A 26,088-nucleotide genomic window follows, 5' to 3' on the forward strand; every position below is an offset into this window, starting at 1 on the left:
CAATTGAATAGGTATAAATAACAGTGTCATCTTCTTAACCTGCAACTTAATTCACATTGTTTAGGGGCACTTACAATTGAGTAAATATTTTAACTATTGAATAGACATGGTTTATGATTCTGTACCATATTCTAATGCAACATCAATTCAAGACATTTCTTCGTATATTGTTTATTGTAAACTCAATTTTGGGGTAAAACATAAGACTCTACAAGAGCTGCAACATATCCACAACGCTCTTTTGAGATGAGGAACAAAACAAACGAAGCAGAGCCCGCCAAAATTCAGGAATGTTCCACCCCTTTTCAAAATCCATCATCCCAGATGTAGGAGATAAAAAAAAACTTTTATTTCATTTTACAAACTAAGTAGCCCAACAGCAAGACCTAGAAACCCTAAAAATTGACTACAAAATAACCAAAGAGAAAGCTCTACATGAAATAGCTCAGTGTTTGTTTTACTCTTGAACCACCTTCACCATATAGTTCATTCCAATGTACAAGCTGTGTCATATTTACTGAGTCAGGAGAAATACTGGCACACACCTGCATCAATCAATACAAAACAAAGTTGTTGTACATATTTTAAAAAAAGAGATTTAGAAGAAGCAACACTTCATACCTGTTGGTGAGCATGTTTAAAGTCTTTCATGTTTAAAGATCGGATGTCCCCGCTGTTACATAATGCAGGAGCAGGTCGACCTTCTTCTAGAGCACTAGCACGTTCCTGTAATGCATCAAACTCATGAGATCTAAGTCGTCTCCTTTTACCTTCCAAGTAGCAGAATAAACTCAAGTTGACTATAAATACAATGATTCATGTATTTATCCCAACAGCGTGTATCTTTATCGTCAAAAGCTATATAAAGTATAAACCACTAGAAACATCAAGCATAACAACAATGTAAGATCGAATGAGCCATACCTTTTTTTCCTTTTCTAATATCTCTTTAATTGGACAATGAGCAGCAGTTACACACAAATTCTGCATCATAAGAGAAACACCAGATATTCACTAAAAATAATAACACTAAGATTTAAAAGTCTAGGGGTAACATGAGTAAGAACACGAGCAACCTTAAGATCACTTCCGGAATATCCATCAGTCATACTTGCAACTGCATCCAAATCAACATCAGGAGACAATTCCTCTTTTGCAAGTATAACTTTCAATATTTTAGCTCTATTTGGAGCATCTGGCAAATTTATCATCAATCTGCATCACAGACATTACAAAAACTTGAACATGCCCCATATCACAAAACAATAGGAAGAAGAAATCAAAGAAGAGTATGGTATCTACCTTCGTGGTAGCCTCCTAATGACAGCCTCGTCTAGGTCAAAAGGCCTGTTAGTGGCAGCAAGCACAAGAACTCGTTCAGAACCCTTTGTACGTAAACCATCCCAATTAACCATGAATTCATTTTTCATTCTCCGCATGGCCTCGTGCTCCCCTGGATTTTCTCTTCGACCCAACATGCTGTCAACCTGAAACAAAGCTAGTTATGTCTGATGAATCAATACAAACCAATACAATTTCGCTCAAAAAGGCTTACTTCATCAATAAATATAACACTAGGAGCAGCTTTACTCGCCAGAGAGAAAACAGCTTTCACGAACTTCTCAGCTTCACCAAACCACTGGAGCAAGGAGCAAGAACAAAAGTTTGACATGCAGAAAAAATTGACAGAGGTTGGATCAAAATACACCCAGTGAGGCATAAATTGGACCTTAGACATAATCTTTGACATAGAAATGTTGATGAAGTTTGCACCAGCTTCAGTTGCAATTGCCTTTGCAAGCATTGTTTTGCCTGTTCCAGGGGGGCCAAATAATAGGATACCCTTGCATGGCTACACAAAGGGTTGTTCAAAACGTGAGCAGATAATAAGTTCACAGCCAGTTATCACCGAAAAAATTTACATCAATTTTTTTAAGAAATGACTTAATCTAAAATCTAAATTGAGCTTAAACTGAATCAGAAAAAATTATTTTCTGAATTGAGCTTACACCGAATAGCTGAGTAATTACAATGTGTAGCAATCTATACAGACTGAGTTTGCTGCTGCTAAGGAAATCTAATTAGCTAGTTACCAAGGAGGCTTGGGTAGTTACAAGAAAACAGTAAGGTGCAGAAGACTATGTGAGATCTCATGAGCTTGTGTAAATGTACTCCCAAATAATGACTAAAAATCAATTTCTTAAAACCAGTTGCCCACAGCCACAGGAGATGCTTTTAGCTTACAGATGTCAATTAGGTTAAGTGGGGCCAGAGTGCAGACATCAAATGCTTGTTTTTGCTTAGAATTTAATTTAACCCCGCAAACCCAGCTTGTAAAATGAGGTATAGCCACCGCTTATAATCACTACTCAATGCGAGACTATCCAGAATTGGATATTTTGAGCATGACCCTACTGGCCTGATAATAACACATTGCTCAACGAATCTAAAAGATGATATATGATATCATCTTAAAATATGAGTTGGACCATACTAAATCCAACAAAACAAGCCTGTAAATGTGAGACTCTAAACAAGAATAAAGCCTATTAAAAGCATCATAAAAATCCATTAAGCTAAACTAACTAGTGAAAGAGCATGCAACAAAAAGAGGAATATCTTAGGAATCTATCTCACAATTTACAAACCAGACATAAAGAGCAAAAACCTGATAAACAATAAGTTGAATTTCAATATTTAAAGGAAGTAAAACCTTGGTTAATTGCCCTTTACAGAAAAGCTCAGGCCTCTGCAAAGGAAGCATCACCAACTCCTTCAGCGTATCCTTAACATTTTCAAGAGCCCCAATATCATCAAAAGTAACATTGATGTCGCTTGGTGGAATAACATCAGCCAAAAGTCTATTTTCAAAATCATTTTCTGTTACAATATCCTGTTTTCAGACAATACAACAAGCAGGATGATTTAGAGGATAGTGTTCGTGAAAGAAGTTGGTCAAACTCTTCCAACAGAATAACTTATAAGGAACAAAGCATGAATGAACATCTAAACAGCAAAAGAGCATAACAATCACCTTATGAGAGTTCTTCATGCCTTTTGACTCATTTTGGAGAGACTGCAACATCCCACATCCATAATGGATGCTGGGGAATAACATAATGGCATTACCATTGTTAAACTTCAATTAAGGACATGTATTATTATAAACAAGTCGATAAGCATAGTGCAGGCTAGTAATTACTTCTCACACGACAATATAAGCTTTGAATCTGGATTAGCTTCCAAATTCTGCATGTGGTGGTGGCTTAGAGCCCAACTAATGATCTTCTTTGCATCTGCAATGTAGCAAGCATGATATAGGATCAAGAGTTGTGTGGCAAATCCTATGTCCTTTAACTTTAGTTAATTCTCTTTATTTTTATTTGCCATTATTACCATTGTAATTCCTTTTCCTATATAACCAGTCCAAGACTGTAGGAAAAAAATATGAAAGTATGTTTCCCTTTACTTTCTACTTTCTAAAGCACTTAATGGTGGAGAACATACTTTCATTCGTAAGTGTCTGATCTTTAATGCACAAGGTCTCAAGTCCTTCTTCATATTCAATTCCAAAACGGCTCAAAACCTATAAATAAAGCTTGTTAGGCCGTAATTATTGTAATTTAAGAATCTAATTGCAACTGTGAACAATCAAATAAATAACTGATTTCAAGGGGCTTTGAACTTTCAACTAATTTGTAAAATAATCCATTATAGGACTTGTATCAGAAACTACTAAATGAAAAGGCTTAAGTAGAATGTCAGCTTCAATACAATTTTTTTTTTTAAATGAAAGCCTTGAAATAAAACTTTGAATGGTAAATCATGCAATGTGAGAGAAACAAGGTATAGCCGCTCATAAAAAAACACCCTCGCCTACCAGACCATTCTTACAAAACTGATATGAGAGAGACATCCAAAGGATAAGAAAGCAGTGATACACGAGTATCATTTAGAAATAAAATCCTAAGGATAACTTGTATTAACTTTTTGACTGGTATCCAACAGTTCATGACTAAATCATACTCAAATTGCTTAGTACCATACTGAAATAATATATAAAGGAAAGAGCCGTATAGCCTCTATCTCAAAATTTTTTCGCTGCAAAATATTATTTCCATTTTGCTGCATGAATTAGAAATACCATATTTTGCTGCATGAATTAAAAATACAACCAAATACAAGGTACTTACAATGTGTAGTTGATGTAAATTTGCTTTTATTTTCAAAGCCTCTACATCTCGAGCCAGCTGCTGCTTCCATGATGCTAGAAGTACCTCATCCTAATAACAACAGGAAACACATTATGAATATTATATAAGGATAATAACACAACACAACACAACTAATGACATACAGTCCACTCTATATACCTGTGGTATGTGAATTTTAATTTTATTTGGGAAAATATTAGTTAAAGCTTCATTTAGTTTTGATACTTCCCTTTCCTTGTCATGCAATTGTCCAGGACTACCCTGAAAGGTTGAAAAGACAATGTTGGTATAATTGAGAAAGCCTAAAGGAAATATTGTTAGGAAGCATGTCTGAAGATATGTATAATACAAGCATATATTAGCAATTCCTATTTCTCTCTTTTAAATTGATCGAGAAACAGTGAGAAGGAGATGTGGTCATCACCAAGGTGGCCAATTCAAGAGGTGCAGCCTTACTGCTACCAAGACTTTTTAAAAGTAAACCAGCGGGATGCGGCTGCAGACCAGCGGGATGCAACTGCAGCTAAAACAGTTATATATCAATGATGTGAATGACTTAAACGCAAATTCAAACAGGGAATGGAGGGATGTTTTAAAGGCACAAATATATAAAATTATCCACTTTGTATATCACTAAAACATGGTTTTTCAATTCAAATTAAGAAAATATATATAAATCCCATAATATGTAAAAACCCATATTCTCATAGACTAACTAATTCATTCTTTCAAGAATATTTTAAGCAAATAAACCAAATGAAATCCAAATGAAACCCAAAAGAAAAATTTCCAGGGACTGTCGGTTGCAAAGTTTAGAATGCTTTTCTAAAAAGATGAATAGCTTACAATTGAAAAGTTGGACGCTAGTTACTAGTAGTTTTATAAATATAAAACCTAATTGGAAATCCAATATAACATAGGGCTCTAGAGATCAATTTAACCAAAAGAAATTATTACCTTCTTCTTGCAATTGCCATTGTCAGGAAGAGTGTGTGAACCTATTACCACCACATTCTTTGGAAGTGTATCAAGTTTATGTCTAAATGAAAATGGACATCCCTTTCCAACTATTGACTTCTCGGCATTTTTCATGAACAAAATGAATGGTGTACTTCTACTCTCCCTATAAACAACCTGAAATAAAAACAAGTATAATATGTAACCGATGGATTGAGGCCAAAATTTAGACCACAAGTAGAATAAAAAGTGACCTCAAACAATGTATTAATATGTAATTTGTCCAGTACTGCCGCACCACTGTTTTCCAAATGAAGATCATTGACTGGAAATAGAAAAATCGTAAGTTACAAGAATATATAATATCCAGAAATATAAGTGATGTATTAGAGGTAAGATGTTACCATTGCAGAAAAAGCCTCGACCAGCCTCAGATGCACCTCCAAGATCAAGGCCGTCATGTATGAGTTCGTCAAATCTCACACCAATTTTTTTAGAGTGTGGATTATCATCAAATAGCAAGACAATCTTTCCCTGACTACCATTAGTTGGGCCCCTATATGCGAAAATGCTATTAAGAGGCTTGATGAATTAAATTTGTGGGGTGGGGTGGGGTGGGGGATACATATATTTTCCAGAAAAGAGGAGAGAATATGAAAGTGAAGACTTAATTGCACTTTTCAAATTTTAAAGTATGGTTTCTATATCTATATTATAGCTAAAGTGAGGTTTTTGCCTCCCAATAAATTATTGGGTGAATCAAATCCCTCAATTTTTTAGATTGTTATAACTCAAACCCTCCATCACTAAACAAATTTTAAATTCTCAAACTCTTATTTTCAATCGATTGCCAAATCTCACATCAGTGGTATAATCAATTCAATTTAATCATACACTTCATTAAAAAGTACAAATTGTCAATAAGGATTGTTTCAATAACACTTCAATTAGGCATATAAAGATCCATTAACTACACTTCATCACCGGATATAAAAAGTTGCTCCAGCATGTTTGTTCACGATAACTTATGCTCATTGGTTCATCTAACAAGTGCAAATTGTTATACACAACAGTTTATCGATAAGAAAAAAATAAATAAATTCAGAATAGTTTTCGACAAACTTGTACCTTGAAGATGTTTCATGCAAGCCATCAAAAGAAGGGCAGCTAAACTTCACTCTATCACCTGCATTATGCATGGAAAATACAAACAATTTGAGATTAACATATGAAGTTTGTACACTCGCTGACACTAACATGAAACATGACACAACATAAACATAAATTACAAATACTTTTCTTAATTTTAAAATATAAAATTAAGGAAAACGGTTCATAAAGTATAATTTATAATGGCATAGAGTTTCAAGATTTATAATAACTTGACATACGCCATATTTGTGAAAATAAAATTTAAAAGTTGGAGAAAAAAAAGTTGGTATGTGACAAAGCACCCCATTCTTTTTTTTATCAAGGTTGCTTAAAAGTTCAATAGTTTGGTTAAATAGCCAGTGGCCAACAGCCCGCATAGTAAAAAACAAAATATATACACAAAATAAGCTAAGCTGAATCTTATATCCAGAACAATAAAATTATAACAGCATATTTTGGAACTGAAATTCACTAAATGAATTTTAAAATGTGAGCTTAAAACAGCAGGCAAAGAGAAACCATAATAGAACAATCTGATATAGTCATGAAATTTGGAGTACAAATTTTGAATCGTACATGTAATGAGTATGTAATAGAAATCAATACCAAAGTACAAATTCATAATAACGACTGACTTTTATTTATGGCAGAATGTGCTTACAACATGCACATAATTGCAACATATACATAATTTAAACAAAAAACTAAAGAAATAAGTAGTATACTATTAAAAGACAAATCCTACCCAAGAAAATCGAGAGTCTTGGTCTCTCCCTCCCAAAACCATTCAAAAACTATCTCATAATAAGTTTCTCATATCCTTTCCCTATTTATTCCTAAATTAAATAATATAACTGTCACAATAACTTTTCATAACTGCCATCAGAAGAAGTCTAACAGTATGTTATATCGTTTACATGTCGGACATAGGCACAGGTGCGCAGCACCTAAAACGGTGTGCATGTGCTTAATGTTAAGCAAAAGAAGCTAAAAGAAAGATAGGTAAGAAGGATCACATGCCTAATTTGAATAAGCATTTTTTGGCTGTCACAGTGGTAGATGGTATTTTATCATGATCCAAATTATGTTGAGACTCAAGGCCAGTTGAATTGGATGTCTCTGAAGAGCAAAACAAATGCAAAAGCAAATGGCTATCAAATATGAGCAACTTAGCTCCAAAGTGTTTTGCAAGTGCTTTTGCCAACGTCTCCTGATATATTTCTGATCCTGCAAAACAACAGAATTTGGCAATTAAGGGGAAAAATCACTTGGAGTGAAAATAAAGGAAACAGAAAAGAAACATCCACACACCGGCTGGTCCCAATAGAGAAATACGAGGGTTTATGGCAATAAGATCATCTTGAGTGTAATTTTGATGTTCTTTAGGCTTCAGGTGTATAAAGCATGCAGCGACCAAGACATTCTTTGTGTTCGCACTGCAAATAAATAAGTGATAGATTTATATATCAAAGAAAGGAGCTACTATTAACAATTCATCAAAGAAATAATGACCTCAAGAACAGTACATGAAAGGTTCAAGCAAGACGCATAAATAAATAACAGATTTATAAACAAATTCTTAAACGAAATCGCATGTATTGTGCCATTTTCGAATCCTAACTGAAACTAGGTATTTCTAGAAAAGAAAGCTACATGTAAAATGAGAGCTAGTATTAAATTTGGAAATCCTACTTATAAGAGCAGCACTTAGGCATAAATTCAAACACATTGGACAAACTCAAATATTAAAAAGAAAAGTTTACTGTGTTCATGAGTAATGACAACACAGTAGATATAGAGGAGAACAGAAATATACCTTAAATAGTATGGGAAGTTGTCAAAAGAAATTTCTATTTCTTTTCCATCCAGTATTGCAGCACCAAGATCTTCTTCAAATGCTGAACAGTTTTCAGTTACATCACAGAGAGTAGAAAAACGAAAGACTTCAGTAGGGTCTGTTTTGAATTTAGGACGAGAAGGCGATTTCAGTATTGTCTTAATGTCACTTTGACATTCCTCATTCACAAAATTCCGCTGCTGGAAAATCTAGGTTTAAGGTAAATTAAGAAAAATCACCCATGCAAAGACAAGTTAAAAGACAAAAAGGGAAGTTGGAGTTTGGACAATCAAGAAATAATATATATTCGCACTTCATGAAGCTACCAGGAACTGAACAAACTAAAAGGATACATATAAGTGATTTCCCACCACTTCAAAAACCACCTCATCACCCGAGTAAAGCGTAATTATGGTATTCGTATTCACAGGTAACCCATTTACTAGCACAGATCCTTTGCTGCCAGTACTTTCTAGCACAGCTACTTCACTTCCCGAGCACTAGTCATTTCCAAAAACAACACTAATCATACTGCACATACATATCTTAGGTATTCTCCTTAAATAACTATATAGAAGGAAAAAAATCAAAGCATATAACAACGTAGCATTACAAGATTAGAGAACTTTGTGAAACAGGGACCAGTAAAATGAAAATATGTTGCATGTGCTTACTACTGTGTTTAATTAAGAACCTATATACACACAATTATATCAATATGTCCAACTCCCTAAAGTAAACTTTATCAAGTCTTCAAAAGTACCTCAGCACGTCTGATCGTGCATAAACATTCACATAAAGGCCGATCCTTCAATACCATGTGGCAGCTTCTACTGGAACCAATTGTAAAATTTGATTCGAAAACATCCACATTTGGAGTCTGCAGCAGTATCAAGATCCCAAATTAAAATGTTTTGAACTAGATATATCTGATAATCTTGCAGATAAGAACACGAATTGGTTTTCATTTGTCTATTTGTCTCATTACAGATTATGGAGGGTTCTTATCTATAACTCTAAAAAAATCTTCCAAAGCTACAATACATGTGGAGTGAACAGTGATGATCACAGTGGCAACTAAAATCGTTATTTGAATGAACATGAATTTACCTCTGCAGTCTGTGACAACAAACGGCACCATGCAGTATCTACAACTACTAAAAAATTCCGCCGACCTGTCTGAATAACTTCATATCACCAAAAACAAAATCATGAAAATCAAACTCTTGTTGCAATATTACCGAATTTGAAATAAATAAGAACAAATTCAAACGAAATGCTTAGCGCTAACGTGTTCTTTTAGAGAACGGCCTTAATCTCAGTTTCTCCGGCGAACCACCATCGTCAACCTGAAAAACAAGAAGAGACAGTAATGCTTTTACTGGCGCGAATTCCACAAAACCGAACCGAGATTGAAAACTGGAAAGAAGGAGGAAAGAGGAAAAACCTTGTGTGGTTCTGAAGTGCTCGTTTTCTTCAGCGAACCGCCATCGTCGACCTGAAAAACAAGAAGATACAGTAATGCTTTTACTGGCGCGAATTCCACAAAACCGAACCGAGATTGAAAAGCGGAAAGAAGGAGGAAAGAGGAAAAACCTTGTGTGGTTCTGGAGTGCTCTTTTTCTCCGGCGAACCGCCATCGTCAACCTGAAAAACAAGAAGATACAGTAATGCTTTTACTTGCGCGAATTCCACAAAACCGAACCGAGATTGAAAAGCGGAAAGAAGGAGGAAAGAGGAAAAACCTTGTGTGGTTCTGGAGTGCTCTTTTTCTCCGGCGAACTGCCATCGTCGACCTGAAAAACAAGAAGACGCGGTGATGCTTTTAGTGGCGCGAATTCGCTGAAACTGGAAGAATGAAGAATGAAGAAAGATGAAAAACCTTATGGCGTTTTGGTGGGGAAGGATTATTATCTTCAGAGGACGAAGATTTTTTGGAAGACATGGATTCACTGCGTCTTCTTGAAATGGCGCTTCTTTTCTCTTTCCGTTTTCTTTCAAAAAAAAAGAAAGAGCTTTTGCGTTTCTAACTTTTTCTGTTAGTTGATACTTCGTTTTTATAATGGAGAATTATTATTGTGCGCCAAAATTTTAAATGGAGTATTACGTTTGTAGAAAAGAATAATAACTTGGTTTATAAATGATTTTTCACTATTCATTCATAAAATAAAAGTTATAAAATTAAAAGAAGAAAATAATAAATTAAAAAGCTTAATATCATCAACTATCAAATACTCTATTTACGAATTTTCAACCTTTTATGTTCTCCCTTTTAATGTCGCTTTTGTTTATAAAATAAAACTCAACTTTTTTGTTCTTCAACTTCACTTCCTTTAAGCATTTCTGTCAATTTATTATTTTAATAAAATTAGAATTAAAAAAAAAAAAAAACTTAAATACATAAACAAGAGAAGGGAGACATCAATAATAAAGAGGGAAAAATTGTCAACTTTAAATTAAAGTATCAAATTACATTAATATCCCAATATTGTTGTTTTAAACAATTCATTCTACAAAGAGTAGTGGGATTTTTTTTTTTACAATTTCTTTGTAGGCCTCCTAAGAAGGAGAATCCCTGCTAAAATTCTTAAAATATCTTTGTTTCGGATATGTATTTTCGAAAATCTTTCTTTTCTAGATCTTTTTAGAATTCGGAGATGTATCTTTGAAAAATATCAATTTAGGGGTGTTTCCGGAGATACATCTCCGAAAACACCATTTTCACATTTTTTAGGTGTTTCAGAGATGCAACTCTGAAATATGCAGAAAACTATTTTTTTTGTTTTCTAAACAATGCTTAGTCTCGTATCTTAAATTAAACGACAATGCTTGCTATAAACTAAATATAACACGCAAATTGGAATAAAATACTAATATTATATAAACAAAAATGTCAAAAAATATAAATCGAATACAATAAAGTCAACAATAAAAAATAAATCGGAACCAACTACTGAGTATGCCTAACCCTAACTCTCTGGGATCTCCTCTGTCTCGTATAGGCCGCTTTACCGGACGCGTCACCGACCATCCTCTCCATGATGGCAACTGCCTCTGAACCGCCGTGCTCGATGATACCCCAGTCCAATGCGTCCCGCCCAAGCATCTCTATCCGCTGGCATATCCGCAGGAGATCAGGGGCATGGTCATCCTTGGCTTGCTGGTTCTCCAATATCTCCTCGTGTGCTGGCCTAGGAGCTCCGGGAGCATCGGGTGTCATCAGAGGATGTGACACCCGATAAAAGCATGTCACATACCCCTCTACATAGTGCCACTCCTTGGTGGCCGGATACGCCGATACTCCTCCGGGACCAAATGATGCGCTCAGTCCTCAAATATAGCAGTGAGCTCCACTCGGGTAACTGTGTCGGGAACAGCCTCAAACGGTGACCTCGGTATCATCTGCACACGTCAAAACTGCCTCATGCACCGCTCCGGCATATACCTCACCATGGTGTTGGCCCCGCATGCCAACCATCCAGAGTATAACGCGATGCGGTCGAATGACACAACATCACGGTAGGCCCTGTTCAAACACAAACACAAACATGGCAGCGAACATCATCCAGTCGTCCCGATCCTGAACCGGAATATCTCAGAAGGAATGGGCATGTTCTTTTCTCTCCGGTCAAACCCCCCAAGCCGGTTATGTTTTGAAACATTCATTCCTTTGACCAACTCAAGAGGACTCTGATGTCTTTTTTCGAGGGGGAGTACAAACCCGACGAAGTCATCAGAAAGATCCAGAGGTTTAGAACAAGGACCAATTTTGAGACCGGCGAAAAAGAACGTTGGTGGGATAGCGTGGAAGGTGACGTTGATTTCGTTATAATGATGCATGGAACATATGGCATCGTGTTGACTGTTGTAAATTCTTAGATTTCTTAATTTTGAGTTGGAAATTTCAATGTAATGATGATTTTATTTAATGAATGGATCTTTTTATCGTTGCAAATGTTCCTATTCTGATTTTTCTGATTTTTTTGAGTCTCGGTTTATTCCGTGGATACAACTACGGAAGCTTTCGTAGATGCACATACGAAACAAAACAATATTAAACAAAAAAATATTGCTTTCGGATATGCATCTACAATAACTGGAGGACATTTTTATCAATTTGGTGGTACGTAAGAAACACATGCGAGAGGGAGAGAAATCCTCTGTTATATTCGTGACCATTTAAACTAAAATACTACAGGAGTTTTTTATTTATCAAAAAGTTATTCCACTTAAAAATTCAGTCATTCACCAAAACACTTAAATATTCGCCTTAAGTAATAAATCTAAAGATCAATGATCTAAAACATCTAGAATTGTCCCAAAAAATACTTTTAAAAAATTATAAACCGTAAAAAATCTTGATTTAATTTCACAAGATTAATATGGTCAGTCTATTTTAAAAGTTTTTAAAAAATTATAAATTGTAAGAAATCTTGGTTTAATTTCACAAGATTCATATTTTAAAAGTTTAGACGAGTGAAAGTGATAAGATTGATGAACTCAATAGAAAAGAAAAAAAAAAGAAAACAAATTGAAAATGAAAAGCAGAAAGTCACAAATGACGAAGCGAAAATAACAGGAAGAGAAGTAAACCAAAGTGAAGTTAACAAGTAAGCATCGTTTTCTATCTTCTCCCATTCATCATTCATTCATTCCCCAAAGAACGAAACCTAACCGTAAGCAACGCTTTCTCTTTGCATCTTCAAAAATAGTTCTCGTTTTCGTAATTAGGGTTTTCAATTAGGGTTGTTGATTTCAAAAACAATCCATAAACGATGAACAACAACAGTAATCAACCTAAGAATACAGCGGCGCCACCGTCGTTTTTGAGCAATTCATCGATTCCGGTTAATCCCCAACCAATTCATCTTCTCACTCATTCTCAGCCACAAATGCAAGGTGCTTCATCTTCTCCTTTCCCCGGTCATTTTCAGCTATCTCAACCTCAAAACCATGTAATTTCACAACAACAACCACAACCGCAATTTGCAAACCCTCGTGCTCACCCTCAAACGCAGCAACAACAACAGTATCAACCGCAGCAACAGTATCAACAGCAACAACAGTATCAACCACAAAAGCCTTTTAACCAAATGAGTAATAACACCAACAGTAATGTGGCTTCTCCTGCACCTGCGACAAATACTACAACTTCATCTGCCAAGCGGTCGCATCATAAGCAGGGTTCGCGCCCTCAGGGTTCTCCAAGTGGTAATCAAACCTCTGCCTTTAAAACTATGGAGTTAACTCCTGCTCCTTTGAGGAAAAAGAGGAATTTACCTGATAATTTGATACCTGAAAAGGTGGCTAAGCTTGTTCCTGAATCTGTGCTTTATACTCGGTTACTTGAACTTGAGGCTCAGATAGATGCGGCTTTGAATAGGAAAAAGATTGATGTGCAGGAGGCGGTTAAAAGTCCTCCTTCGTTTAGGAAAACTCTTCGTGTTTATGTGTATAATACATTTTCGAATCAGACCAAGTTGGATGGTGATGTTGAGGAGCCGTCTTGGTCACTCAGGATAACTGGGAGGATATTGGAAGGAGATGGTAAGGATCCCGTGGTGGAAGGGATTATGAAAAGGGAAAAACATTTGTACCCAAAGTTTTCGGCTTTCTTTAAGAAAGTTACGGTCTATTTGGATCAGGGGTTCTACCCGGAGAATCATGTCATTGTATGGGATAGTGCTCGGTCGTCTGCCCAACAGGATGGTTTTGAGGTAAAGAGGAAAGGAGACAAAGAATTCACTGCGGTTATTAGGTTAGGAGTGAATTACTCGCCGGAGAAGTTTATGGTTTCGGCACCGTTGTCTAAAGTTTTAGGGATTGAGTTTGATACTCGCCCTAGGATAATGGCTGCTCTTTGGAACTATGTGAAGTTCAGGAAACTGCAGAGCCCGAATGACCCTTCATTCTTCATGTGTGATGCTTCCCTCCAAAAAGTGTTTGGGGAAGAAAAAATGAAATTCTCCATGGCTTCACAGAAGATATCACAGCATTTGTCACAACCGCAGCCTATACACCTGGAGCATAAAATCAAGCTTTCTGGAAATTGTCCAGCCGGAACTGCATGTTATGATGTGCAGGTTGATGTGCCTCTTCCACTAGAGAAAGATATGTCTTCATTCTTAACAAGTATGGAGAAGCACAAAGAGATTGATGCTTTTGATGAAGTGATTTGTTCTTCTGTAAAGAAGATTCATGATCATCTTAAGAGACGAGCTTTCCTTCTTGGTTTTAGTCAATCTCCAGCAGAGTTTATTAATACATTGATTGCTTCTCAGAGCAAGGATCTAAAGTTGCTTGCTGGAGATGCCAGTCATAATGCTGAAAATGAACAACGGTCTGAATTCTACAATCAACCATGGTAAGCATTATGCTAAGTCGCCTAATTTGATCTGTGTTCTGACAAAGAGCCATGCATGAATGTTATGTAATTTACATCTTGGTTTGCTATGACATTAATGTTTTGAGTTTTTTGCTATATACTGAGAGTTGAAGAGAGCGGCATGCCTTAAATTAAACACGTCAAGTGTGCAACTTTGTCTGTGTTGGGCACTAATTTTAGAGATGACGCGACACTTTAAATTACTCTGTATTTCACACTCTTTGCAGTATGCGTGTTTGTTATGTGTTCTTAGGTGGTATCTAGTAGTAAATGGTCAAGGCTCCTTCGATGTGATCAAGTAAGGGTGAATACTGATAGGCGGCCCTTCATTTTTTCAGAGCACATTGCTATCTGAATCACTAAATTCAGAAACACATACATACATCCCAAGTTATTCATTTTAGAGACTAACTCAAGGGTTTTTCTGTGAAGCCATATATTGTGGCTTCTGCAGAGTTTTGTTTCCGCTCTGAAATCGTTGGAACATTACTCAGACAGCAAAGTGTTCTAATTCTGATTTGGGGAAAGAGTTAGTAAGGGTTTTCATCTAGATGTAATGTTATAGTAATGAAGATTTAGGACTCCAATTGTTTGTGCTTTTTGTATGAAAACATATTTTGTCTATGTACAAAACATATTTAATAAAACTGGTAATAATTAGATTCATCCTCGCATGCCTGTTGTAGATATGCCCTTACTAAATTTACTTTGGTGGAAAACTCACTTTAAAGGACTTTTTGCATATTGTATTACCATTTCATGGCTTCTAAGGAGTTTTGTTTGTGCTCTGAAGTGATGCAGACATTATTCAGAGACTGCTATAAGTTTTATTTCTAAGGAGTTCTGTGTGTGCTCTAATATTATTGCCATAGGAGTGGAGGTTTAGGATCCATTCATTTTTTTTGTTATTTTACTATAAACACATTTAAAAAACTTGGTAGTATTTCAGACAAGTTTTTCTTACAAAAAACCTCAAGTTCTTTTTAAAACAAACAAATCTATTTCATAAAAGTGCATTTTTAAAAGTTTATCTCTAGTGAGGAGGTTTAATCATTTGAACTGGGTGATGATGAACAATAAGTATGGAATATATGACTAAGATGTCTTGTATTTTTTGCTCATGTAAATCAAAAGGTGTTTTTAATTGTTTTTTATTCTTATTTGAATATTTTCAGGGTTGAGGATGCTGTAATTCGCTATCTGAACAGGAAAAGTGCTCGAACTGATGCTCCATGAAGATTTGATGGAAAATCGACCAGTCTTGTTCTGTCGTACATTTTTTGAATTAAGTAGATTGACTCAAGTTTCTGATTACCCATGGCCATGGGTTGTTGTTGGAGTCCCTTAACCATATTTGTATCCATTGATTCTCATCTACTCTTATCTCCAATTACCCAGTGGTAAATACTAACAGTTAGCTAATTTCTTGTGTCACATCAATTACTATAGTTGTAATGGTATTGTTGAATGTTACAGCATATTTAATGGAGATATGAATATGATAGAGTTTCATATCAAGATAAATTCATATATATTTTTTCTATTGGAGGAATCTTAGGTTGCAGAGTGAGTGAGTTGCATATAAATTGTTGAAATATCTTATTTAAGATAAGTTTAGATCAAATGTGTCTCCATGTTCTTTTATGTTTTTGAGTATTGTAACAATTTGATTCTTTTAGTTATTTTTGTTTTGAATTAGTCTTTTAATTTACCAACCGTTTATACTGTTGGACGAAAACCATGAATCCATTATAAAAATGCTTAGGTGTCAATTGACAGTCTTGGGTGGCAGCTAACTCAGTGACATGGTCATCAAATACAGTGTTTAAGGTTTAGGTGAATGTTGATTCTTCCTTCATCTTGGAATCCCCCATCAACAATCAACTATATGTCTATTAATAAAAAATAAATACATTCAAGCTTGTTATAATAATAAGTAATTATTACTATTTTGAAATATATTGTGAATAGTGGATATCTTTTATCTACAAAATTTTCAAACTTTGCACAGTAGTATATATCATTAAATTCAATTGTAGTAAAATTCTAGCACTATAAATACCACCCCTTGGTATATGTAATGTCATATAAAAGTTCATCTTCAAAAATAAAACTGTTATAATAATAAGTAATTATTATTATTACTATTTTGAAATATATTGTGAATAGTGGATATCTTTTATGTACAAAATTTTCAAACTTTGCATAGTATCATGTATCATTACATTCAATAGTAGTGAAATTCTAGCACTATAAATACCACTCCTTGGTATATGTAATGTCACATAAAAATTCATCTTCAAAGATAAAACAATATATTCTCAGTCTCTTCTATCTCTCTATATTTAGTTTTCTTAACACGTTATCAGCACGATCGTTCTATCAGAAGTTTCCGGTACACTAGAAGGTTAGACATGGAACATGTCAAAGACATTTGCATTCCGGACAGTGGAACTACACACACAATCCTCAAAAGTAAGAAATATTTTACTAAAATAAATCCCACTAAAGGTATAATAAATACAATCTCAGGCCCTGCAGATTTAATTGAAGGAACAAGTAATGTTATGTTCGTATTACTAAATGGGACAAAATTTGTCATTAATAATGCTTTATACTCTCCAAAATCAAAGAGAAATTTGTTGAGTTTTAATGACATATACCGTCAAGGATATGATACTGAAACTGCAACTGAAGGTAATATGAAATACATTAATATTACTTCTAATGTTTTGGGAAAGAAGAAAACTTTGGAAAAACTACCGAAATTGCCTTCTGGATTACATTACACATATATTCATGAAGTTGATTTAGTAGTAAAAGAAGACCACAAAATTGTGATTTTATGGCATGACCGTTTAGGCCACCCTAATTCAACAATGATGCGTAAAATATTTGAAAGTACACATGGTCATCCATTGAAAAGTTTAAAACTTACAAAAGAAGACAGACCGTGTGAAGCTTGCTCTCTTGGCAAACTAATAGCAAAGCATTCACCGAGCAAGATTCAGACAATATCACCTGCATTTCTTGAAAGAATTCAAAGAGACATATGTGGACCTATCCATCCATCGTCAGGACCATTCAGGTATTTTATGGTATTGATTGATGCATCTAGTAGATGGTTATATGTATGCTTACTGTCAAATCGTGCTATGGCATTTGCAAAATTTCTTGCACAAATAATTAAACTTAGAGCTCAATTTCCTGATTATATTATAAAGAAAATTAGACTTGATAATGCTGGTGAATTTACATCTGAATCATTTAATAACCATTGCATGTCAATTGGTATTACTGTTGAACATCTTGTTTCTCATATACATACATAAATGGTTTAGCTAAGTCATTAATAAAACATCTTCAATATATTGCTAGACTATTAACAATGAGAACTAAAATATCAGTTATTGTTTGGGGTCATGCAATTTTACATGCAACAACACTTATCTGTCTAAGGCCAAGTGCTAATCATAAACATACCCCTTATCAACTTGTAATTGATAAGGAACCAAATATTTCTCATTTAAAGATATTTGGTTGTGCAGTATATGTCTCAATATCACCACCACAAAGAATAAACATGGGACCTCAAAGGAGGTTAGGTGTATATGTGGGATATGAACCCCCATCTATTATTAGATATCTTGAACTTTTAACAAGTGGTGTTTTTCAGACAAGATTTGCTGATTGTCATTTTGACGAAACAATACTTCCAACTCTAGGGAGAGAGGATAAAAAACTATAAAATGACATAACATGGTATGTACCTCATTTATTTCATTTGGACCCATACAATATATCATGGGAAGAAAATGAAAAGAAAATGGTCCACTTACAAGATTTAGCAAATTAATTTCCAGATTCATTTACCGATTTAAAAGAGTAACAAAGTCACATGTACCAACTATAAATGTTCCTCCTAGGATTGAGATTTCAAATCAAAATAATGTAGCAAGTACATCTAAGTCACAATTGAAGCGTGGCCGACCTATGGGATCCAAAGACAAAAATCCCCGAAAAATAAAGGGAATAGAAAAGGTAAATTTGATTGAAAGTGATCTTGAAAAGACACTAGATAATGATAAATCCACAATTGAAAAGCGTGCTCTCGAAGAAGCACACGATGATGAAAATGAGATTATTGATAATGAAACTGAAAATAAGAATGATCTTGAGATTTTAATTAATTATGTTGATACGGAATTTTGTGGAACCGAAAAGGTATGAATATAGATGAAGTATTTTCATTCCCCATTGCATGTGAAATTATAAATGAAAATGATGATCAAGAGCCAAGAAGTATGAGTGAATGTAAAAATAGACATGACTGGAAAAATTGGAAGGATGCAATACATACTGAGTTAAATTCTCTTAAAAATCGAAAAGTATTTGGCCCTATTATGGCTATATCAAAAGATGTGAAACTGGTCGGGTATAAATGGGTTTTTGTAAGAAAACGAAATGAGAAAAATGAGATTGTCAAATACAAAGCTCGTCTCATTGCACAAGGTTTTTACCAACGATCGGGAATTGATTATGAGGTAACATATTCTCCTGTTATGGATGCTATTACTTTTTGTTATTTTATTGGTTTATCAGTATTTGACAATCTTTATATGTATCTTATGGATGTTGTTACTGCTTATTTATATGGATCACTTGATACTAACATATACATGAAAATCCAAGAAGGATTTAAAATACTTGAGACATCAAAACCTAGAGAAATGTATGCAATTAAGCTGCAGAGATCATTGTATGGGTTAAAACAATCCGTGCGCATGTGGTACAATAGACTAAGTGAATATTTACTTAAAGAAGGCTATGAGAATAATCCTATTTGTCCTTGTGTTTTTATAAAAAAACAATATCTGGATTTGTAATAATTGTTGTTTATGTTGATAATTTAAATATCATTGGGACTAATAAAGAAATCAGAGAAGCGGGAAATTATGTAAAGAAAGAATTTGAAATGAAAGATCTGGAAAAAACAAGATTCTGCCTTGGTTTACAGATTGAGTATACTAAAAATGGTATACTGGTACATTAATCAAATTATACAGAAAGGGTATTAAAAAGGTTCAACATGGACAAGGAAAATCCTTTGAGTAGTCCAATGATGGATAGAACACTTAATATTGAAAAAGATCTCTTTAGGCCTAAGTAATGAAGAAGATCTTGGCACAGAAGTGTCATACCTTAGTGTCATTGGGGCACTCATGTACCTTGCTAACTATACAAGACCCGATATAGCTTTTGTAGTGAATTTACTAGCAAGATTCACTTCATGCCCTACAAAAAGACATTGGAAATGAATAAAGCATATATTTCGATATCTTCGAGGTACATCTGATCTTGGTTTATTTTATTCTAACAATACAAAACCAATTTTGCTTGGTTATGCAGATGCAAGATATTTGTCAGATCCAAATAATGCTAAATCACAAACTGGATATATATTTACATATGGTAACACTGCAATATCATGGAGATCGCAAAAGCAAACACTTGTAGCAACTTCTTCAAATCATGCTGAAGTAATTGCCCTTCATGAAACAAGCAAAAAGTGTAGATGGTTACAATCGGTAACTCGACATATCCAATGAGCGTCTGGCTTACCAATTGATTGTAATCCAACAATTTTGTATGAAGATAATGCTACATGTGTTACCCAGATGAAAGAAGGTTACATAAAAAGTAACAGGACCAAGCATATCCCTCCAAAGTTTTTCTCATTCATACAAGAACTTGAAAGAAACAAAGAGGTTGATATTCAGTATATTCGTTGAAGTGATAATGTGGTAAATCTCTTTACAAAAGCACTTCCTACATCAGTTTTCAAGAAGAATGTACAAAATATTGGAATGCATCACTTTTGATATCTTTAAAGAAGAGCTATATGTATTATGTTGAGGGGGAGCATAATGCTGTACTCTTTTTCCCTTATTAAGGTTTTTATCCCAATCGGTTTTTCCTAATAAGGTTTTTAACGAGACAACTTATGTTCCCATAGGATTCTTCTCAACAAGACTTTAACGGAGCACCGTGACAAATACTTCAAAAGGGGGAGTGTTATAATAATAAGTAATTATTATTATTACTATTTTAAAATATATTGTGAATAGTGAATATCTTTTATCTACAAAATTTTCAAACTTTGCATAGTAGCATGTATCATTACATTCAATAGTAGTGAAATTCTAGCACTATAAATATCACTCCTTGGTATATGTAATGTCATACAAAAATTCATCTTCAAAGATAAAACAATATATTCTCAGTCTCTTCTATCTCTCTGTATTAAGTTTTCTTAACAAAACTATCAATGTTGTCTTTACTTTAAAATTATTTTCATTTGTAAAAGGTTTTTTTGAATCAAAAAGATATATTAATTCAAAAAAACTATTTACACGAGGCGATCAAACACGATCCAGCCACAATACCAACCTAACAATAAAGACCAACCGAAACTAAACCATAAGTATGGCTTATTGTTTTCTAACTTTTCTATTTTCCCACTATCTATACACAAGCGCATCTATAATCTCTTTACTATGTTATTGTTGTGACTATCCTTTCTAAAATTCTTAGCATTCCTATCCTTTCTAAAAATCTCTTTTAGAAGGAAGAAATGAAGTTAACTGGTAAGATATTTTTGTCCAGATAAGAGTATGGGTCTGGCATTGCTTTTGGATTTATATTCAAGAACTTAAGGTTAGTCACGGGGAGAGAGGAGCAGTTAAAAAAAAGAAGGAAAATTTAGAATCCAATGTGGTATTGTGTATGATAAAATTTAGGAATTTATTTAATCTAACGGTTTTTTAAATGTGGTGCATGTGAGGGACTTAGTTAATGTCTCACCCTAGAACTCACCTTTTTTTTAATAGAGTCAATAAAAAAAAAAGTTGCTGTGCAGTGAAAATCTAAAAGAGGTCTAATTACTTGTACTCCTAGTATGCTTTACATCATTTTTTTTTGTGTCAATTTTTTTCACTAACAGCACCTCTTCAACTGTATTCTTAGTTCTTCAATTCTATCCATAATTGAATTGGTTTTCGATCGAACTATGTTGACTAAGATTGCACTGCAATGCTACTTTACTTGACTTGAAAGCATTTGAGAAGTGATTCCCATCCCCTGACTAAGAATTAAAATTAAGGCTTTCAATTTATAACAAAACTATCATAAAATAATACATAATAAGACACTCGGTAGACAATAAGGCCAAAAAGATAATATTCAAATTTAGTTCCAGATCCTATGTTACATTAAGAACAAAAACTAACTACTTTTACATTGGACGCCCGATTGACCAGGAATTCCACCCTCCATGCTATGCTGACCCGTCTGCATCTTTTAGACGTGCAATAAGCTCCTCCTGTACATTTTACTTCACTAATTAGAATGGAAAATATGTATTGAAGTTGCACTAGCAAGGACATTGACAATAATCAGTCATGGATAAATAATAAACCAGATCACAACCATTATATCATTTCATGAATTTTGTTATTTTGACAAATAAATTTGAGATTAAAATGGTCAATTCAAATCTATTTATACTTTATTAAAATAGCTCCAAACAATATAATGCCACATCACAAAAATTCTAATGTGTTCATCCTAAAATGTTAGACTACATCTATACATTCCATGATTCTTATTCTTTTGTTAATTATTCAAAAAATCATTTCTCATTTGACAGTTTCTTTCGCCCATTCATTCTTACATTATGTGTTGGATTCACTAAACGTTTCGTATAATTGTAACAGTGGATAATAATATCTTTGATTCATCAAACAGTTTCTTTGATTTAATTCATTAAACGTTTTATATATGAGTAAAAGTACCAGATTCTATTATCTATATTCTGCAGTTAGAAACCATCGCAAAAACACCATATCTCTTGAACTCATATACCCTCTTAATGCTCGAGAAAGGACACACTGAAAGCAAATGCCTTTGCGCCACACCAAGCAAACCATGTCAAAAGTAAGTTGGGTGCCAAAGGAAACCCACCCCAAATGTGGCTAGAATTCATGGTATGTATTCTCTATACTTGTGATTGTGTTTAATTTATTCATTTCTTAAAATTATTACCAGTGTCAGCATGTTAGTATCAATATTGTTTTCACTGTGTCGTACTTCATTATCCGGGTTTGTTGAATTTTTCCATCCCTAACCAATGTAACCATCACCCATCATAAAGATCTTGGAGATTTCCAGGTCATTGTCTGAGACTCTGAGTTGGGTCTAAGGCCTGAAGCATTAAGTTTAGTAGGCTAAAGTCATACAAAGAATTGATTAAATTATTTTTTGATTAAGAAATTTAATAAAATAAGCTTTTTTCCAGACAAATCATTCAAACAGCCTATGTTGGGGTAGAAGTTTATGACATTTTCTGTCAATGTTCCAGAGTAAAAATTCAATAGTATACAAATAAAATTATTGCACTTAAATAAACAGTTTAAGGTTATAAAAATTATTGATGTTTTTCATTTATATCTTTTAAATTCAAAGGAGTATTAGTATGTCCTTTGATTTCGATAAGAAAGTCTATGTTAATGCATATTTAGACTTAGTAATAAGTTTCTTTAAAATATGAATAAGGAAAACATGTGTTCTATTTTTTTTCTTTGCAAATTGAGTATCTACATTTACTATTACAAAACGTTTAATGAATTAAATCAACGTGTTCTATTATATTTACTATCTAAACTTTTAGAGGACTTTTAAGTTAATATATCAATTATCACAACTGTTATATTCTCTGTCTACAAAAATACTTACATCTAATGTTTTGTTCATATATCTTTTTTATAGATGGCATGTGTTCTTTCTTATATTATTGTCTTGTCATTAGTTTGTACAATTTGATTTTAAACATCTAATTATGTTTGCGGAGGTACATTTTTATGTTTTTATCATGATTACTATTATTATTTTATTGCATGAACTCATTCTCTACAAGCATATCATGGCTCAATTTATGGGTTTTCTAGATCTATTATCACTATAATATGAAAGTATAAAAGGATATTGCAAAAGCCTATCTCAAAGAGAAGTAAATTCTACTCCCAATTAAAGTAAATGTAATTTTTACCACCATTTAGTTTATTGAATCTATGCATGAAAATGGCAACTAATGCATCATATTAATAATGTCTTTGATCCTTGTATTTCTTCTACGAAGTACGAACCACCAACCACTTATGAATCCAAATATTTGCTTTAATATGATATCTTTATTTAGTTATTATTAAGAACAATGATAAATTACACATGATAGTATTAAACTTGAAAACATTAGAATGGAAGATATTATGACAAATGAAAACATTATAAACAATGAAAAAATTGCACATGACAATACACTTTTCGATGAAAAATTAAAAAAGCGTTTACTAAAATAATTTCAAATATTTTACCTTAAAACATTAAAAATATATATTCATACATCCGCCCATCGCACGTGTTACAATCTAGTATATGGTTAATTTTGAGTGGATAATAGTAATGAATATAATAAGGAATCACAACTCAATTTTTAAAAACTACTAACCATAATTTTCATGTGTATATTAGAAGGCAATTATGGATAATGAATATAATCAAATTTAATTTGAACACAATTTGAATGGTTAATGGATATATGTATATTAAAATGCCTGAAAGTTGTGAACTTGTGATTAATGACAGTTCAAAATTGTGATTAATTATTTTTAGTAGATGAATAATGAGTTGGGACACATTGTTATATTTATTAGTCATCCACTAAATGTAATTAATCACATATTTGAAATAATATTGTCAATTGCAAATGGCAGAAAATAGCAGTTTGATCAAATTCCGCTATGCTACAGTGTTATCTATAATGATAGTGTTACTATAGCCACTGTTTGACAACACTTTTTGCTAAATATGCATATCACGGAACAATACTGGTTTGTCAAATTCTGTTGAGCTACACAGCCGCTATTTGACAACACTGATTTGAACTGTTCAAATTGAAGTCAAATTGGTGTCTTAAAATATCATTACTCATGTGATATACATATCCGATCATTAAGAAAAAGTTTTAAAAAAAAATTAAAAAAACTACCAAGAAACTCATGAATTCATCCATATGCTTGTATGAAAATGCTGTTTCAATGCAACTTATGTATGAATGTATGTTTGAATTATAGAACTACTTGCCTTCTTTCCTTTGGTTGGAAGACCTTTAGCTCTCAAAAGAGCTCGAAGTCTCTCTACAGTCAAGCTCTGAAAGTTCCTATTAGATGTTTGACTGTTTGATCCCTCTGCATGTTTAAAAGCCATAGCAAGACATTAGAAATATTGAGATATACTATAGAATACAAGTGGTAATAAATGTCCAGCCATCTCACTATGAGTCTAGGGATAATATCATATACACTAAAGTCTAAGAGAATCAGCTCTAGCTAAGTGAGCCACAAGCTCCTTGGCCTTAGAAAGGTTCCTAATGTCAAATACATATATTCTTGGTTCACTGTAGATTCAACTAGTGACTTGTAATTATATAAAGCAATCAAAACATGAAAACCTCATTTGATAAGAATTTTTCTAACAAACAAAGACGTCTTGAGAATAGAAATTTGATATACATTACCAAACATGATTTTTTTTAATCTATTTACATTCAGGAAAAAAAGATTGGCAGAATTCTATATTAATGTATATATAAATTACATTCAAACAACACTTGTAGAACAATTCTGACAAGTTTTTCCAAAAATAATAGTTTTCAACATACCTTACACATCTTTTGGACATGTATTGAAACAATATTATCAATGAAAAATTAAAGATATTAATTTTCATTAGAATATTTTTAACTCTTCTAATAATAGATAGATAAATGAAGCTTAAATATTACCGTATATATAGCAGTGTCGGTGTCTTATGTTTTTGATATTATTGGTGTCGGAGTGTCCGTGTCGTGACGTGTCGTAGTGTCCGTGTTAGAGTCTGTGCTTCATAGGTTTTAAACATGTATAAGACAGAACGTCATGAGACAAGTGATGCTACCAAGAGATGTTTAAGAATTAGGAATACGAACTAAAAGTCTCAAGAAAACAAACAAATATTCTTGTCACCAGGAAAAAGCGGTATGAAATACGAAGTTACGAACCCGCGTTATAAAGATCATTTAAACCCACCTTGTTGAGAGTTTGTTTGATTATTTGGTTTCTTGGCTGAAGCACCCAAAGCCTTCTCAGCAGTTCTGATAAAAAGTTAGACGAGACAAAATCAATAACACTAGACCTAGATAAAAGAACGGGAGACATGGCATAACTAATTTGCACAAAAAACTACCATGCAGTTCAATATAGAGAAAAGCCAAACAAATTATATAATACTCTTGACTACAACAGGTGGGGTTTGGGAATAATACCTCTTTTTTGAATTGTCAGATACATTCTTCAATTTGAGTGCTCTGATCAGTATATTCTGTTGATTGGTTTTAATATGTTGCCCTTCTGAAAAAATAAGGGAGTCAAAATCAGTTCCCGACAATT

General features: G+C 33.6%; 2 protein-coding genes, 1 long non-coding RNA gene and 1 pseudogene across 3 annotated transcripts in view; 1 reads left to right on the plus strand and 3 right to left on the minus strand.

The window, feature by feature from the left end:
* Positions 1–32: 32 nt before the first annotated feature.
* Positions 33–9,301, minus strand: LOC131629644 (uncharacterized; annotated as a pseudogene).
* Positions 9,302–9,349: 48 nt separating this feature from the next.
* LOC131636952 (uncharacterized) lies at positions 9,350–9,958 on the minus strand. Its single transcript, XR_009294232.1, has 3 exons — positions 9,906–9,958; positions 9,757–9,807; positions 9,350–9,658 (listed from the first exon to the last, which is right to left on the minus strand). It is a non-coding gene; the product is annotated as an uncharacterized LOC131636952 (long non-coding RNA).
* Positions 9,959–12,635: 2,677 nt separating this feature from the next.
* On the plus strand, positions 12,636–16,189 carry LOC131636959 (SWI/SNF complex component SNF12 homolog). Its single transcript, XM_058907534.1, has 2 exons — positions 12,636–14,524; positions 15,721–16,189. The coding sequence occupies exons 1-2, from the start codon at positions 12,936–12,938 to the stop codon at positions 15,779–15,781; spliced, it is 1,650 nt and encodes a 549-aa protein (XP_058763517.1). The 5' UTR covers positions 12,636–12,935; the 3' UTR covers positions 15,782–16,189.
* A 5,501-nt stretch (positions 16,190–21,690) lies between these two features.
* Positions 21,691–26,088, minus strand: part of LOC131636968 (uncharacterized) — a 5,689-nt gene continuing 1,291 nt past the window's right edge. The window contains exons 3-6 of the mRNA XM_058907543.1: positions 25,965–26,049; positions 25,729–25,793; positions 24,746–24,849; positions 21,691–21,926 (exon numbers count right to left, since the gene is read on the minus strand). Of these exons, the coding sequence (XP_058763526.1) occupies positions 21,882–21,926; positions 24,746–24,849; positions 25,729–25,793; positions 25,965–26,049 (299 nt within the window). The 3' untranslated portion in view covers positions 21,691–21,881. The remainder of the gene's footprint in view (positions 21,927–24,745; positions 24,850–25,728; positions 25,794–25,964; positions 26,050–26,088) is intronic.

The sequence above is a fragment of the Vicia villosa genome, linkage group LG1, assembly GCF_029867415.1.
Source record: "Vicia villosa cultivar HV-30 ecotype Madison, WI linkage group LG1, Vvil1.0, whole genome shotgun sequence".
NCBI classification, from domain to species: domain Eukaryota; kingdom Viridiplantae; phylum Streptophyta; class Magnoliopsida; order Fabales; family Fabaceae; genus Vicia; species Vicia villosa.